At 38.3% G+C, this 19,165-nt stretch overlaps 1 protein-coding gene across 2 annotated transcripts in view; it reads left to right on the plus strand.

Moving 5' to 3' along the window:
• Positions 1-19,165, plus strand: part of LOC122138547 (NACHT, LRR and PYD domains-containing protein 3-like) — a 788,161-nt gene that overhangs the window by 753,690 nt on the left and 15,306 nt on the right. For both annotated transcript variants that reach the window (XM_042731928.1, XM_042731929.1), the window contains exons 7-8: positions 1,062-1,235; positions 2,214-2,387. In XM_042731928.1, the coding sequence (XP_042587862.1) occupies positions 1,062-1,235; positions 2,214-2,387 (348 nt within the window). The remainder of the gene's footprint in view (positions 1-1,061; positions 1,236-2,213; positions 2,388-19,165) is intronic.

Genomic DNA, 19,165 nt, shown 5'->3' on the forward strand with positions numbered 1-19,165 from the left:
CCCATCCCTGGTATGCAGTTTCCCCTTAAATGTTGTTTTTCAACCTAAAGCAGTTATGTGCACAAGTTACATAAAATAACTCCATGTCCCTATGGACTATATATACTACCTTGATCATTGTATGTTAAAAAAGTTACTTAAATGAGATGAATGCAATCAATGCAAAATGAACAAAACTAAAAAATTTCCATAACAGTGTTCATTCAGATGCAGGGATATGCGAAAGAGGAAACAATTCTGTGTACACTCATTGTCTGAAACGCGACTCTGTGTGCACTTTGAATGAGTGTGCGCAGCTCTGAATGCACGTGAATGGTTTAAAACACTTGAATGTTTAAATCAGCAAGACTCCGAAACCAGTACAAACGATCAACTACGATCTGTTTTACCCCTACAAGCGAGTGAACAACGCAAATCAAGGAAGGAATTTTAAATCACTGTTCAAGATAGCTCGTCGGGCAGGGCGGTGATATGGTGATCTTCATAGCCGAATGGAAAACACAATAGCCCCGGGACATCGGGCTAGCGATTTTGCGAGCCCTGTTTCTGCATAGACCTGCATGTTTGTCTCTCTCGTAAACACTGTATGTGTGAATCGGTGGGTGGGGCTAAACGGGCAGTGATGTCAATCTTCTTCTGTGGAGGTGGTGCTTATCCACACTATTACATCATAGGGTAGAACATTCCAAAAGATGTAGTTTTGTCAGACTGCCTTCAATATAAGCTGTTTTTAGGCTAAAGACAAAGTGTTTTGTTATGATAATTATTGGTTGTTTTTGTAGTACAATGTCCTCTTATTTCAAAAGATCAAGGGAATTTTGGTTTCTCAGTTTAATGACCTCTTTAAACCTCTGACATTGTGCAACAAAGTAATATTATTTATCTTTCTTAAATGAGGCTCATGTTTTTGTTCTGTGACATTTTAGATCTCAGTCCAATGATCCATCAGTCATGTTTATTTGTGTTTTGTGATTTGTGTTTGTACTTTATTTTTACTAATGGATTCACAGCTAAACTGATCTGATCTGAGAGAGTGAAGAGTGTGTCATTGTTCTCTACAGGTTGAGTAAGTGTGGTGTCACAGATGAAGATTGTTCTGCTCTGGCTTCAGCTCTGAGATCAAACCCCTCACCCCTGAGAGAACTGGATCTGTCTCAGAATAAAATAAGAAATTTGGGTGTGAAGCATCTCTGTGCTGGACTGGAGGATCCTCACTGTAAACTGGAGAAACTGGAGTAAGTAAGCGTGCTGGAAACATTAACCATACATTAAGCACAAAAGACTCCAACATGAATTAATAAGATAACGCATACCTAGATTGTAAGCTAACAAAAAAAAAATACCAGACCAGACACTTAGTAAAATATTAATGAAATAATCAAAAACATACACAAAACATACATTTAGCCACCTGACAGTGAGCAAAGTTCATGGAACATGTTAATTTTTTTCTGAAATCCAGTGAGCTCATAGTGTTCCCACAGATGTCATAAAGATTTAACCTGAATGTTCAGATACTAATGTGTGATTTAGTGATATCTGTTCAGTTTATAAGCTGCAAACATGAAAATGATGTGTTTGATCACAAGAGTTAATAAATGAGATGTAATGGGGAACACGTGGCTCTTGTGAAGCAAATGTCCTCCTGTAGGTGTTTATTAGAGGAGCAAGTGACTGTTTCTCCAGACTGATCCATCATTATCAAAGACTATAGAATACTCAAGATGTGTCACTCGTATGGTTTGAAACAGTCAGCGTTCTGAGATGCTCCCTCAAGACTGTGCAAGACTAGCCTGAGAAATAAGCTTTTTTAACACTATTTGAGCAAAAGAAACAACATTTATGACACAGTTGTTGTCAGATTTTATTGATGATTTCAAATATAAAATTGAATCATAAGCTTGTTCACCTGTTTAGGAGAATTTGATGTTTCCCCATTTAAAGAGATAGGAGCTGCACTTGCATGCACGAGAGGCATTTCAAAGATGGCCGCCGAGTGACATGACTTGCCTTGAAGGGACTTTGCCTTTATATCACTATGAAACAATATCTCACATTCTGTGTCTGTTCAGTCCTGAAGCACATGACAGTTTCAAACAGCAGCATTGAGCATCAACATGCAGAAATCTCATTCTATCAGCAGCAGTTTCAATGAGACCAACAAACTACATACACTTCAACTACAATTAACACTGTGTCATTGTTCTCTACAGGTTGAGTTATTGTGGCGTCAAAGATGAAGGTTGTTCTGCTCTGACTTCAGCTCTGAGATCAAACCCCTCACACCTGAGAGATCTGAATCTGTCTGGGAATAAAATAAAAGATTTGGGTGTGAAGCGTCTCTGTGCTGTACTGAAGGATCCTCACTGTAAACTGGAGAAACTGTGGTAAGATTATATATGACACACTGTAAAATATTTGTGAAGTGAGAAACAAATCATCCAAAAAGCCAGAGAAAAAAATAGTTGTTTTTTATGTAGTTGTTTAGTTGTTGAAGAACCTATATATTGTGTAGAGGTTTTGTGTGGTATATATGAGAGGGGAGTGAACGGATTCAGACGGTGACGTATACACTGCACTTGAGACTTAAAGCTGTTGAAAAAACATCTTCGTCACATGTACTTTTGTATTACATGTAAATAATATTAATAACACTCAAAATTACTTTATTGTAATTATACATACCTCTGCGTCAGCTTTGTGCTTTCATTGATGGTATATTATTAATTTGTTTTGTAATGTTTTATGTTCATAATCATACTATTAAAATACTGATAACAAAAATAAACACGCATTAACACATGTTCATAATTTTATGTATTTATTATTTTTATTATCCTGAAACTCTCCTGATCAGTGTTTTGAGCTCAGATAAGATGATCGTAGAGCGTCCTCAGGCGACCGTTAATGAAAATCAGAAAGAATACACTACCTACTGTGATTAACACACATTTTAAATTATCCACCAAATTATCATCATTTTTGTAAGTTAACAGCGATGCCACCTCAGTAAATTAGTAAAATATTAAACTGCGTTATTGCCTACATAATATATTTTAATATGAATAACGTATGAAATAAACATTAAAGCAGAAATAATAAAGATGTAAACGGCATCTCTCCTTCAAACTCGCTCGCTCCCGCTCTCGCTTCCAGCTCGTCTCTTTTAAACTCTGGATTGTGGGAAATAGTGCTTCAGTGAGTGTACATCGGTTGTACACTCTAAATCAGAATGAATTGTGGGTAAAAAATAGTGAACGAAATAGGGAATGAAGTGGTTTACTCAGAATTCGGATAGCACTTCAAAATGGCTGACACCCGATATAGTGCACAATATGTGAAGTGACATACAGCCAAGTATGGTGACCAAGTATATAGTGGATAGGGAGTGGTTTCAGACACAGCTATTAAAGGGGTGCTATTATGCTTTCACTTTTTCAACTTTAATTAGTCTGTAATGTTCCTGTTTCAGCATAAAAAAGATCTGCAAAGTTACAAAGCTCAAAGTCCAATTCAAAAGGAGATATTTTATTTAACAGAAATCACTTTTCAAAATCTACAATGAACGACTCGTTTGGACTACAACAAATATTTTCCGGTATTTATGATATCACAAAGATCGACGAATGGGACGAGACCTGGTTGAGCAGCACTAGAGAAGGCAAGAGTGTTATCACTATGTCGGAGACACGCTAGTGTTCCCAACGCAGACAAGCTTAGAGTGGTTATAATCATCCGGGTTTAAATCGTGGTCAAATTTATTTGATTTTGACGCAATATTTAAACTGACGCACGCAGCAGGCAGCTATGGTGAGAGGCAGGACATTTCCCGACCAGGCGCCGAGTGCTGTCATTCACAACACACACTGGCCCAGCTAACCAATCACAACACACACTGGCCCAGCTAACCAATCACAGCCGCCTGAAGACCAGCTAACCAATCACAACACACACTGGACCAGCTAACCAATCACAACACACACTGGCCCAGCTAACCAATCACAACACACACTGGACCAGCTAACCAATCAAAACACACACTGGCCCAGCTAACCAACACACTGGCCCAGCTAACCAATCGAAGCACACACTGGCCCAGCTAACCAATCGCAGCACACACTTGCCCAGCTAACCAATCACAACACACACTGGACCAGCTAACCAATCACAACACACACTGGCCAGTTAACCAATCACAGCACACACTGGCCCAGCTTACCAATCAACAACACACACTGGACCAGCTAACCAATCAAAGCACACACTGGCCCAGCTAACCAATCACAACACACACTGGACCAGCTAACCAATCAAAACACACACTGGCCCAGCTAACCAATCACAACACACACTGGCCCAGCTAACCAATCGAAGCACACACTTGCCCAGCTAACCAATCACAACACACACTGGACCAGCTAACCAATCACAACACACACTGGCCCAGCTAACCAATCACAGCACACACTGGACCAGCTAACCAATCACAACACACACTGGCCCAGCTAACCAATCACAACACACACTGGCCCAGCTTACCAATCACAACACACACTGGACCAGCTAACCAATCAAAGCACACACTGGCCCAGCTAACCAATCACAACACACACTGGACCAGCTAACCAATCAAAGCACACACTGGCCCAGCTAACCAATCACGGCAGATCTCATATTCCAGAAGGCGGGCCTTCATTTGATACAGGAACTATTCGAGCCGTTCATGCCAGACTGGGGAGAGAGGTATTGTAATAATGTAAAATATGTGACTTTGTAAAAGAGCATAATAGGACCCCTTTAAATCAGACAAAATGTAAAAATTAGGGATTGTTTGTGAATGTAATTGTGGTGCAGTAGACCCTTGCAGATCTACTGCGGGACGTTTTAGGTCCAGGGGAAAAAAACTTACTACTGATTGGATGAGACAACTGTCAATCAAGATACAGAGATACAGAAAGTAAAACATTGTGTGACTTTGTTTCTTGTTCATGTGTGGATTTCTGTGTTCATATTAAAGCTGTTTCTGCATTAGCAAACCCTTTAAATGGATTCTGTTTACACTAAGTGCTAATAGCCCATCTTGTTAGCAAAGGCTTGACTGTTAGCAGACAAAATTACTAAAGAAACAGACAGATAAGTGAGAGAGTAAAAACAGTGGGCTTTTGAGGCAACCAACCTGAGTACAAATCTGCATTTCTTCTCATTTATTCCATTGTATATTAGCTCAGAGAGGTGTTTATATTAAAGAAAACATAATATAATATTCAAATCATGTAAATAAAATGTAATACATGTATATAATTAAAATTATACGTGGTGTACTCACGCTGTCCATCAACCCAGTGGCGTGTCCACATGGGAGGCACGTGGTGGAAACTGCCACCCTAAAAATGAGCTTTTCCACCCCAGAGCAGCGTATGGGATTGAAGTGCATTGAGAGCGGAACAGCGTGATTTTGACTAAAGCAGGGGGTTTTTGAAAGTCTGAGAATTCTGGTTTTTGCTCGCTGTCAGAGTGCTCCATTACTGCTCAATCACTAGCACAATTAATGCTGTAACTATAGCCATTCTAAACTAGTTCTGCCTACAAGGATTGTACTGCACACACACACACACACACACACACACACACACACACACACACACGTACAGACACATAATGGATCACTCACACAGAAACAAAAAATATTGTCAACGCTGCCCTGTGATTTGTCAATAAATATGCTTAGAAACAGAAAAGCAAAAATGTCTTTGTGTTTTGAAGTAATCAAAATCCACAGCTTCACTATTAGTAGAGAGACTCTGCACAGACAGGCAAGACTAATTTACGCGTAATCACACTCACAAATGCATTCAAATAAATGTAATTTTACTGTGCTTCTCTGTATCTTTTTTTTTAATAACTGATGAAAATGTAGCTTATTATTTTTTTTTTTTAAAGTGTGACATACAGCCAAGTGACATGACATACAGCCAAGTATGGTGACCCATACTCAGAATTCGTGCTCTGCATTTAACTCATCCAAATTGCACACACACAGCAGTGAACACACACACACACCATGAACACACACCCAGAGCAGTGGGCAGCCATTTATGCTGCGGCGCCCGGGGAGCAGTTGGGGGTTCGGTGTCTTGCTCAAGGGCACCTCAGTCGTTATATTGCTGGCCTGAGACTCGAACCCACAACCTTAGGGTTAGGAGTCAAACTCTCCAACCATTAGGCCACGACTTCCCCATCTCCAACAATTTTGCAAAGAATTTTTGTGATTAGTAAATTTGCTGTTGAAGGTTTAGCTTTTAATTCTGATAACCTTTGAATTGTTTAATGCACCCTTAGCCTACTTAAAGAAAAGAAAAGAATACTTTTTTTTTTTTTTTTTTTTTTTTTTGTTATTATCATGATCATTTTTATTATTATTAATATTCATTCATTCATTCTGTCTTATCAGATCTGCTCAAGGGCTCTTACATTTAGGTTACTTTTATCCAAAGAAAACTGCACTACATTTAACATACAGGCCTACATTTTTCGATCAAACCCATGATGAGCAACATTTTACACATTTCTTTAATAAAAGTTTATAAATAATCAAAAGATAAACAAGTAAGTAGCTACATAAATCACTCACCCTTTGACATTACTGTTATAGACAGTTAATACATTAAAATGAGGGCAGCTCCACTTACATTTTGCAGGAAAATTAAACTCTTCATACTCTTCATACTTCAATGCAAAACAGTGCTGAACTTGTAGTGTCCACTTTGGAGGGAGCAACAGGACCAAACATCTCCTTCCACACTTGACTAGGAGGGAGTAAGAGATCCAGCCAACCTTAACCCCTTTTTAATAGAAAACAATGTTATAAGCATGAGCGTGCAATTGGTTCAGCACTTGTATGTGGTTGTCACAGTTATCTATAAAAGGCATAAAAATACATACAAAACATAACACAAACTCCACCCTTGTCTGCCAAAAGTCAATTAAGAGCCTGTCTGTTTTGCCATGTCATTCTACTTGTTGCGTGCACTTGGTCTCCTAACATGGTTAACGCATCATCAGTATAATTAATGAATTTTTGTTGATTATCATAAATTTAATTAATCCACTCTGCATTTTTGTTTGGTGTGATCCAAACAAATATTTACTCGAAACCTGCTTTTATTTCATGTCTTGCCTTGAATTCATTAGGAATTCCTCTCGGTTGTCCAATTGAGTCTAAATATACATTGGGGTCTGGCTCAGAACCTCTTTTAATTCTGTTGTCTTCCTTACTTGTGCTTTGTTCTGTTCCCCATTGTGCCATGTTAACTTCTTGAAGTAATCATAATCTTACGCATATACCTTTCCATCCAACTGGTAAAGAAGGCAGTAATATCTCACCTCCACAGATCCAAAAGAAATCCTCTATTATTAATGATTGGTCTTCATAAATTTCTATTGACGGTAATGCAATAGTGCTATTTTACTTCCTTTAGTTGTTCCGAGTGCTAAAAGTTCTGGAGCTCTAGAAGGAATTCCTGATTTCAAAGAATTTTTCTTATCTATATACCAAATAATAGCACATTTTCCTTTAAATTTGCCAACATCTTTTGTTCCTTTTGGTTTATGGAAACACTCATATTCCTGTTTATTATCAATGCTATACCATTTTGGAATCTCTATTTTCCGTTTTTCAATTTTTATATTTTGGCTGAAATCTGAATACTGACACCAAGATCCCCAGAGTGGTCTAAAAAAATAATCTGTTAATTTAGGATTTCCCAAAAATCCTAGACATTCAGCAAAACAATATGGTCTGGTAAAATCTGTTAAATGAATAAAGTTTCTCCCAAATTTGGCACATTTTTGGTAGTCATATGGATTTGGTATGGCTATTACTTTGTTTAACTGAGATTTGGAGCACAGCAAACAAGTTTATTTTCCTGTTTCTCTAGCCGTAAAGGCTTCCCATTTATACCACTCATTATTTTGGGCTGTATCCCATAATGCATCATTTTGACTAATGTCTTCATCACCTTGAATATCATAATCAGTGTTTCTACGATTTTTGATTATCATTGGTTATGTTGAGTTGATATCATTATCATTTTTGTTCAAAGGTTGAAAAGCTAATTGAAGGGAAGTCAGGTTGCTTTTTGTTTGTTTTTTTTGTTTTTGTTTTTTTATGTGTTTTGGGTATGGTGTTGTTTTGATATGTTGTCAGACTCATTCTCTTTCCTCTCCTGTTTGTCTGACAGGAGGAAAGGAGCTCCTTGTGAATCTTTTTTTGTGCTCTCGTCAGTTTGCACTTCATCATGTGTCTCTGGTTTTTCCTCATTACTTTCGCCTGCATTGTCTGGTTGTCTGTTTTCTTTTCTTTCTCTCTTTCCAATGGGAACTCTGTTACAACCTTTTTTTATTTTGCATTTTCTCGTTTCTGTCTCTTTTGTTTTTGAAAGTGTTTGTGTCCAGGTAGGATGCTGATTGGCTCCTGCAGGCTAATGTTTGGCCCATCTGGATTGGTGCATTCAAAATTAGGCACACCTTAAAAGCCCTGATGTCACTTCCTTTCTCCAGAGCAGAGAGAGTGAGAGTGAGAGAGTGAGAGAGTGAGAGTGAGAGAGTGAGAGAGTGAGAGAGAGAGAGAGAGAGAGAGAGAGAGAGAGAGAGAGAGAGAGAGAGAGAGAGTGAGTTGTTGGGTTTTGGCTGTTTGGTCTCTTAGTTGAATTTTGATATGATTTTTGTAAGTAGGAACTGTTTGGTATTTTGACCCTATTGCTTATGACGCAGATTTGGATTCTCCTTTTAACTCTGTTTGCCTGATCTTGTAAATAGTTGTATATTATTGTAAATATAGAGGGTTGGGAGGAAGTAAGGAGTTTGAAGCCATTTTGTTTATTGTAACCTTTTTGATCTCTGTTTTGGTTAGGGAGTTAGGTTAAAATATTGTACTTTTATTTTATTTTATTTTGTTTAGGATTTAGGAAAGAGGTCTTAAACTAAAGAAGTTTTGTTTATTATTTTGGCCTGGTCAACTCCTGAAGGAAATTCCCCATTTACTTATTTTTATGGTTGTATTTTTGTTTGGTTCAATTAAAAACCCTCAAAAGAATCCCTGATTCCTCTTTCTCTTTTCATGTTGTGTCCTTTACCCCTAGACCCTGATTCCTCTTTCTCTTTTCATGTTGTGTCCTTTACCCCTAGACATTAGAAGCTTGTTCACTTGTCCGTCTGAATGAAATTGAGTATTTGTGTACTCACTGCTTTTGTAGAGTTGTGTTTTCTTGTGTTTGCCTGGTGGTTTTCATCTAGTGTGGGAGGAAGCTTAGGGTTTGCGATGTCGTTGAAATTTGAACTTGAAAAATTTCAGATCGCGCATACAGAGGAACAGTTTGAAAACTGTCGGAAGGATGATTTATTGTTAATTGCAGATTTTTTTTACAAACCCGATTCCAAAAAAGTTGGGACTTTTTGGTTATTTTACATTTTTTTACTGTATATTGATGTGGAAGTTTCAAATGTCAATATTTTATTCAGAATAAAACATAGATGACATCAAATGTTTAAACTGAGAAAATGTATTATTTTAAGGGAAAAATAAGTTGATTTTAAATTTCATGGCATCAACACATCTCAAAAAAGTTGGGACATGGCCATGTTTACCACTGTGTGGCATCCCCTATTTTTTTTTATAACAGTCTGCAAATGTCTGGGGACTTAGGAGACAAGTTGCTCAAGTTTAGGAATAGGAATGTTGTCCTGTTCTTGTCTAATACAGGCTTCTAGTTGCTCAACTGTCTTAGGTCTTCTTTGTCGCATCTTCCTCTTTATGATGCGCCAAATATTTTCTGCCTGGCCATTTCAGTACCCGGATCCTCCTTCTACGCAGCCATGATGTTGTAATTGATGCAGTATGTGGTCTGGCATTGTCATGTTGGAAAATGCAAGGTCTTCCCTGAAATAGACGACGTCTGGATGGGAGCATATGTTGTTCTAGAACTTGGATATACATTTCAGCATTGATGGTGCCTTTCCAGATGTGTAAGCTGCCCATGCCACATGCACTCATGCAACCCCATACCATCAGAGATGTAGGCTTCTGAACTGAGTGCTGATAAAAACTTGGGTTGTCCTTGTCCTCTTTAGTCCAGATGACATGGTGTCCCAGTTTTCCAAAACTTCAAATTTTGATTCGTCTGACCACAGAACAGTTTTTCCACTTTGCCACTGTCCATTTTAAATGAGCCTTGGCCCAGAGAAAATGCCTGCGCTTCTGGATCATGTTTATATATGGCTTCTTTTTTTGACCTATAGAGTTTTAGCCGGCAACGGTGAATGGCACGGTGGATTGTGTTCACCTACAATGTTTTCTGGAAGTATTCCTGAGCCCATGTTGTGATTTCTATTACAGTAGCATTCCTGTATGTGATGCAGTGCTGTCTAAGGGCCCGAAGATCACGGGCATATCCAGTATGGTTTTCCGGCCTTGACCCTTACGCACAGAGATTGTTCCAGATTCTCTGAATCTTTGGATGATATTATGCACTGTAGATGATGATAACTTCAAACTCTTTGCAATTTTTCTCTGAGAAAACTCTTTCTGATATTGCTCCACTATTTTTTCGCCGCACGCAGCATTGGGGGGAATTGGTGATCCTCTGCTCATCTTGACTTCTGAGAGACACTGCCACTCTGAGAGGCTCTTTTTATACCCAATCATGTTGCCAATTGACCTAATAAGTTGCAGATTGGTCCTCCAGCTGTTCCTTATATGTACATTTAACTTTTCCAGCCTCTTATTGCTACCTGTCCCACCTTTTTTGAATGTTTAGCTCTCATGAAATCCAAAATGAGCCAATATTTGGCATGACATTTCAAAATGTCTCACTTTTAACATTTGATATGTTATCTATATTCTATTGTCAATAAAATATAAGTTTATGAGCTTTGTAAATTATTACATTCCTTTTTTACTCACAATTTGTACAGCGTCCCAACTTTTTTGGAATCGGGTTTGTATATACAGTAGGCGGGCCTCGAAATTCGCTCAAGAGGGAGATTAAGGAGGTCTTGCACAAGGAGTTGGTAAAGCAAAGGATCTTACCTGGTGAAACTGAGGTAACGGGTGTTGCAACAAATCCAGTGTTTTCTGATGACTTGGAAGCTTTAGAAAAGGAGCTCAAGTCTGATGAGGACAAGCGCATAGATCCCGATAATCCCTCTTCACCAAAAGAGAAAATGCTAGCAATCCGACTAAAGGAGTTAGATGTGGAGTTAGCCCGACAGCAGTACCGGAGTCAGCTTTTGCAGGTCCGAGCGCTGGAGCTTAAGACAACAACAGACATCCGGCTCAAAGAGCTGGAAAATGAGCAAAAGTCTGGTCAAACAAGGCATCCTTATTCTCCTGGATTGCAGGGAAATGCTACTCCTGTGCAGGCTGTTACTTCATCACCTCTTCCCCACAGCATTGTATACTTCACTGGTGAGTCAAACTAAATTTGATATTTCCAGACAAATTTAGTTAGTTCCTGCATTTAGAGAAAGTGAAGTCGATACTTATTTTACTGTTTTCGAACGTATCGCTGCTACTTTGCAGTGGCCCAAGAATATTTGGCCTTTACTTTTACAGTGTAAATTAGTGGGTAAAGCGCAGGAGGTATGTTCGGCATTGACTTTAGAACAAAGTCTAGATTACGATGTAATGAAGTTCTCTGTGTTAAGAGCTTATGAGCTAGTTCCAGAAGCCTATCTACAAAAAATTAGAAAGCATATGAAAACCTCCAGCCAAACTTTTGTTGAATTTGCCAGAGAAAAGACTATTCTGTTTGAGAAGTGGTGTGCAGCAAGTAAAATCAGCACGTTTGAACAACTTAAGGAGTTAATCCTCGTAGAGGAGTTTAAAAATTGCGTGTCTGAAAAGATAGTAGTTCATTTAAATGAGCAAAAGTTGACATCACTTGCCGAAGCTGCCATCTTCGCAGATGAATTTGTGCTTACACACAAAATTGTGTTTTCTCCTTTACGTCCTACTCGTCGTGTCGCTGAGCGGAATCACAGTCCTAAAACTGTGATTGGCCAGAATGATGAGCAGGGTCCTGATTCTCATGAGTGTTTTTACTGTCATGAGAAGGGTCATTTGATTGCTTTATGTCCTACATTACAACATTAGAACCAGAGGAAATCACAGACTGCACATAAAAGTGTTGCTTTTGTGCGTACCCACCCTTCAGAGTCTATGCTTGCGATTGATCCCACCTTTGAACCATTTGTGTGTGATGGTACAGTCTCCTTTTCTGACACCGAGCATGAACATGCGCTATTGACTCAGGAGCAATGCGCTATTGACTCAGGAGTTTCCTAAGGGATTTCATTCCTGTGTTACACGAGCACAAGCTCGTAAGTTTGAAGAAGAACTTGATCTCTCTGACTCATTTATGTGTTCTGATCAGTCAGATGTTGAGACTAGTTTAGACGTGGAGAAACAAAATTTGAGTTTTGGGCCAATGTTGATTTTTCCTTTTGACAGGAAGCACCTAATCGAAACACAAAAATCTGATGGTACACTGACGACTTGTTTTAATGCTGTGATGGATAAAACCTTGTTAGATGATCATGTTGTTGCTTATTTTCTAGATGATGGAGTACTTATGCGTAAATAGAGTTCTGAAGGAAAATGTGACTGGAACTCTGTTTTCCAGGTAGTTGTGCCTAATTCTTACCGAGAATATGTTGTACTTGTTGCTCATGACCATGAATTGTCTTGACATTCAGGGATCAAGAAAACCTATAACAGTCTTTTAAGACACTTTTTCTGGCCTGGCATGAAAGCTAGTGTGACTAAGTATTGTCGATCGTGTCATGCTTGTCAGGTTGCTGGAAAGCCTAACCAGGTTGTTGCCCCAGCACCATTAAAGCCTGTTCCGGTAATGAGTGAACCTTTTGAGAAACTGGTAATAGATTGTGTTGGTCCCTTGCCGAGAACTAAATCCGGCCATTCATATCTGTTAACTTTAATGTGTTCTGCTACCAGGTTTCCAGAAGCAATTCTGCTACGCACCTTGAAATCTCCTACAATAGTGAAGTCCATCAAATTCTGCAAAACTTTTGGTATGCCAAAAATAATTCAGTGAGATCAAGGATCTAATTTCATGTCCCGTGTGTTTTGTAAGGTAATGAAAGAATTGAATATCAAACATTGTGTATCCAGTGCATATCTCTTAAGTCTATGCTTCGAACTTACTGTCTTGAACATGAGAAGGATTGGGATGAAGAGGTTCCCCTTTTGTTGTTTGCTGTCAGAAATACTGTCTAGGAATACCTTGGATTCAGCCCAGCTGAGTTGGTCTTTGGACATTCTCCTCGTGGTCCATTAAAGATGTTGCAAGAACAACTTCTTTCTCAAAGTCACTCTGTTAGAGAACAGAATGTGTTAGATCATGTGAGTTATTTCCATGAAAGATTACATTCTGTCTGGAAGTTGGCACGGCAGAGCTTAGAAAGTTCACAGTCTCAAATGAAAAGTAATGTGATTAAAGCACTGTTCAATGCTCATTTGAGCCTGTTGATGAAGTTCTTGAGTTACTGCCTTCACCTGGGTCAACTCTCCAAGCTAAATTTCCAGGTCCATATGTGATTGAGGAAAAGTTAAGTGACAATGACTATGTGGTAAAAACCCCTGACCGGAAAAGGAAAGAGAGGGTATGTCATATTAACATGCTAAAATTGTATGTTTCTCGTCCTAAGCCTGAATGCACAGTTCCACTTCCTGTTATTTTATCTGTGATTGCAGTCTCCTCTGACTATTCACCTAGTGTAGATCTACGAATTGGAAGTGCCTGTTTGTCTGACATTTTTCTGAAAAATTCTGAAACCCTTGCGGTAATCAGTTCAAAACTCTCTCACTTATCTAGTTCATCTCAAAAGGAACTAATGCAGTTGATTTGAAAAGCATTCTTCACTGTTTTCTGAGGTGCCCACTGTAACAAATGTGTTGGAGCACGATATTGATGTGGGTGATCATCGTCCTGTTAAGCAAAATGCATATCGTATCAATCCAGTAAAGCGTTAGATCATGCAGAAGGAAACTCAGTACTTGATTGAGCATGCCTTAGCTGTTCCAAGTTCAAGTCCCTGGTGTTCCCCATGCCTTTTAGTTCCTAAGCCAGATGGAACATCACGCTTCTGCACAGATTACGGAAAAGTTAATCAGTTGACTAAATCAGACTCATTCCCTCTTCCTAGAATAGATGATTGTGTTGACCGCATTGGTCAGGCCAAATTTGTGACAAAGCTAGATTTACTAAAAGGGTATTGGCAGGTGCCACTCACTGATTGTGCTTCAGAAATCTCCGCTTTCGTTACTCCAGATGTTTTCCTGTAATACAAGGTTCTTCCCTTCAGCCTGAAAAATGCTCCTGCCACTTTCCAGCGTTTAATGAGCAAGGTGCTGTCTAATGTAAAAAATTGCGAAGCCTACCTTGATGATGTTGTATGTTACTCTGATACATGGGAAAGTCATTTAAAGACTCTAAAAGAAGTCTTCTCTAGGTTCCAAGAAGCTAATCTCACCCTCAATTTAACAAAATGTGATTGTATGGTATGGTTCGACCAGTGGACTCTAAAGTTCGTGCCATCATGGATTTCCCATCTCCAAAATCTAAAAGAGAACTCCAGCGTTTTCTTGGCATGGTCGGTTATTACAGAAACTTCTGTAAATATTTCTCAGATGTAGCAAAGCCTCTCACTGATGGTCTTCGAAAAGATATTTCTTTTGTTTGGAGTCCTAACTGTCAAATTGCTTTTGATTCACTAAAAATGTTGTTGTGTAGTTATCCTGTCCTTGCTGCTCCAGATTTCACCAAACCGTACAAACTCGAAATGGATGCCAGTGGAACCGGTGCTGGTGCTGTCCTTCTACAAGAGGATGATCATGGGATAAACCACCCTATATGCTTTTACTCAAAGAAATTCAATCGACACCAGTTAAATTATAGCACTATAGAAAAAGAAGCTTTAGCTCTTTTATTAGCACTACAGCAATTTGAAGTGTATATCGGTTCAAGTTCACAGCCTGTTGAGGTATTTACAGAACACAAACCACTTGTTTTTCTTCATCGCATGTGCAATAAGAATCAAAGACTCATGCGATGGGCTCTCATTTGTCAAAGTTTTAACTTACAAATCAGATACAAGAAAGGTGTAAATAATGTCATTGCTGATTCTTTGTCAAGGTGTTGTGTATAAACCTGCTGCCATGTTTATTCTTATGTGTGGGGGTGTTACAACCCTTTGTTTTGCATTTTCTCGTTTCTGTCTCCCTTTTGTTGGGTTTTGGCTGTTTGGTCTCTTAGTTGAATTTTGATACGATTTTTTGTAAGTTGGATTCTCCTTTTAACTCTGTTTGCCTGATCTTGTAAATAGTTGTATATTATTGTAAATAAAGAGGGTTGGGAGGAAGTAAGAAGTTTGAAGCCATTTTGTTTATTGTAACCTTTTTTATCTCTGTTTTGGTTAAGGAGTTAGGTTAAAATATTGTACTTTTATTTTATTTAATTTTATTTTGATTAGGGTTTAGGAAAGAGGTCTTAAACTAAAGAAGTTTTGCTTATTATTTTGGCCTGGTCAACTCCTGAAGGAAATTCCCTATTTACTTATTTTGATGGTTGTATTTTTGTTTGGTTCAATTAAAAACCCTCAAAAGAATCCCCGCTTCCAATTTCTCTTTTCATGTTGTGTCCTTTACCCCTAGACAGGGCGTTAACACTCTAGTACAGTGTTTAGATTATACCAGGTTTGTGCTCCACTTGGGACTGCTGTTGGAGTAGCTCTCACCACTTTGAAGGGTCCCTCTCTCCTGGGCGCTCATTCCATTTTCTCTGGAATATCCTCAGATATACTTGGTCTCACCCGGCACAACTGGACATGCAGTCTCTGTCTCCTCTCTGGGCTCTTTTCTTTTTTTCCTGTAAATAGATAGCTTGTATGTATGGCAGTTAATTTCTTCATATAAGATCGAAGTTTCATTTGTAATTGCTCTAGAGGCGGTCCTTTATAGGGACCTTTACAATATGGCACAGGCATGGATCGACCCGTAAGCATTTCATGCGGTGTTAAGTGCGTGCTCCATTTCGTTTGTATGCGATAGCTCATTAGTGGTAATGTATCAATCCAATTAAGTTTAGTACTTTCACATATTTTGTTTATTTTGGCCTTGATAGTTCTGTTTATTTTTCCTTATCACTTCCACATTCACTGACACATTTATTGTTAAGAGGGGCCTGCTTGTTGTTGAATTCGAATTATATCATCCAATTAAGTTGAGGTTTGATAAGTACTACAGGTGCTAATACTGTTTACCTGACAACCCTGAAGCTCTTTTAGCTTATAAATCTGCTGCATTATTTCCCTAATGACACTGTTTACCTGTATATGTAAGGCAAACAAATACCTACTCTCCTCTGCAAGAGGCACACTGTAGTAGGCTAAATAAAGATCAATCACGGTAAAGTATTTGGCATCAGTCGGGACAATCATCAGTAGCATGTGTGGGTTTGGAACTTCAGCTGGGAAATCTTCTATTATTTAATTTATTATTTGTAAGTGTTTTTCATCATTGGACCTAAATCTTTTGCTTTCCAATATTTTCCTACATATACTGCAATATGTGGGACAGAATTAGTTAGGTACACTGAACCATTTTTTTTTTTTTTTTTTTTTACAAATTCACCATATGGTATATTTAAGCTGCTCCCTGTTTACCTATTATGATGTACTGGGAGACTCAATTTGCTGTCCTTTTGTTTCTTCTTGCCATTTTTGTTCTATTTTTTTTCATCTCTCTCTGGATCATATATCATTGTGCAATGAAATTCTGATTTTGGTAGCTGTGCTTCATGAATATGTGCTTCAATAAACTTTCCCCACTTATTGACTGTCTCACATCTTGTTCTGTCTGTCCTATCCAATAGACATTTGCTTTTGGCTCTGCAACTACCATTTGTGTTTCTGTTCCTATTGCATCAGTATATATTCCTTCTGGAAAATTGATACCAGAATGGGCATTGCTATACTTTGATTTTTTTGTTTGTAAGATGTGAGGCATATTTTAAATTTAAACTGGTATAGAGGCAGCACCTGTGTCTAACATCATGGGTGTGGCTTTCCTTCTATTTTAATTTGCATAATAGGCTCTTGATCAGCTTTATTTGTTAAAATTGGAAGCTGACTCTCCCCTTTAGGATTCTCTGGGTACCTCTAATAGCCTGGATTGGGACCTCCACAAGGGTTTACTGGGCCCTGTAATGTACCTCGGCTAGGCTGTTGCAAGCACTCCCCCCTTCCACCCTGAGGGTACTGTTGCCATGGATAGGTGAGACAGTCATTTTTATTATGTCCGGGCTGTCCACATGCCCAGCACACACCTGGAGGACCAGTATAAGGCTTGGCTCTTCCTCTCTGTCCTCTATGTATCGTTTTTTTTTCTTTTCTCTCTTTTTTTTCCATCAATGCTTCCACTTTTTCAGCTGTCTCTGGACATATGTGGTTGGATTTTCTGTGTCCCCCAGCTCTTTTCCCTTTAATGATTTAGGGTCCAGTCTGATAGGGTACTCCGCACGCAGTGCCTGCCACACTGCTGGACAGAATCCATCAAAAACAATTCCATCCATACTATGAGAGTTCATTGCTCTTGTTCAGAGCAGTTGTTTGAAGAATGTCATCCATCTTTGCCCCTCCTACAATTTTAGCCACCAAAGCTTTAACCCTCTGATGTCTAGGGGGTTTTGGGGGCCTGGAGAAGTTTTGTGCTTTTTTCATTTGTTTCTAAACATATTAGTGGCTAAAGTCTGAAAACACTGTATTCAGTACAAACTGGGTTACAATAATATGTAAATAGCATGTATGTACATGATTTTGTTCACAAGACTGTCAAACCTGGAGCTTGTAGCCTAGAATTTTTGCTTCAAAATGATGTGAAAATCATCTTGTTTACTCACTCACAGAAAACAATAGATTGATTTAAATTTTCTAAGACACTTTTTGTTTGTAAAGGGCATATGCGAGTAGGCATCAACTATCATGAATATTATTGTGATTTACACCTGAGAAGACAAAGGCCCGCTTAATGAGCTGCATAATGAGCCTTTCAGTCAGGTGTGTGACTGAGAGGGAAGAGTTACAAGAAAGAATGTGAGGACAAAATCTATATATTTTTATGTTTGTAGTTTATTTAGAATATATTTAATTATCCCACAAAATAATTTGAGATTCACTTGCAAGTGCAGTTAAACAGTTTATTAGGGTGCTATCTATTTGGATGCTGAAAATTTAGCTTTGATCACAGGAATAAATTAAATTGTAAAATATATTCAAATAAAAAGCAGTTATTTTAAATAGTAAAAATATTGAACAATATTACTGCTTTAGCAAACTGGTATTGACTGGTATTGTCATGTTGAAATATATAAATGAACATCACATAACTAGCATTTCCAAAGTGTTTATTGTTTATGAGCTCTTAAATAAACTAAATGATAAACTACATTATTAGCATTATTGTGATGGTCACTGATACTAGTAGTACAGTAGAACATTTAGATGATGTAAATGAAACTTCATAATGTTTCACTTGATTATACATTTAGTCAGGAATTATAGTTTGGAAAAACTAGTAAAATGTGTACACGTATATGTGAAACCTCATACAAGTATATAAATAAAAAAAAAGACTTATGTGTATGATCTCTGCTGGATTAAGCGCTTCATTCTTTTTTTTTCTGAGGAAATCCAAAACTCAAATCCTGAGGTAATCCTCAGCACATCTTGGGGTGAATTATGTCTTATTCCTCTCAGCTCGAAGCAAACAGTAAAATAAAAAAAACTTGAACAGTCTCGCTGCTTTGTTTTCTGTGGTATGGGTGTATACATGCCACGCACTTCACGTGGAACATTATAATATCAATAGCGCGTTTAGCGCGTGGGCGTGGTCGCATTAGATATAATGAAGGGGGATGTGAAAGACGGACATCGCGTTGTTTTCATATGGATTACTTTATCACAGAATATTTGTTTTTGGTAGAACTTGCTCGGTTTAAAAGTAGACATGTCAAGCTTTCTATAGATATATGTCTCATGTCTCTTCGTTGAGTATTCACTGAGTTACAGTTCATTTTAATGACGCCTTTCT

Source organism: Cyprinus carpio, chromosome B9 (assembly GCF_018340385.1).
Source record: "Cyprinus carpio isolate SPL01 chromosome B9, ASM1834038v1, whole genome shotgun sequence".
NCBI classification, from domain to species: domain Eukaryota; kingdom Metazoa; phylum Chordata; class Actinopteri; order Cypriniformes; family Cyprinidae; genus Cyprinus; species Cyprinus carpio.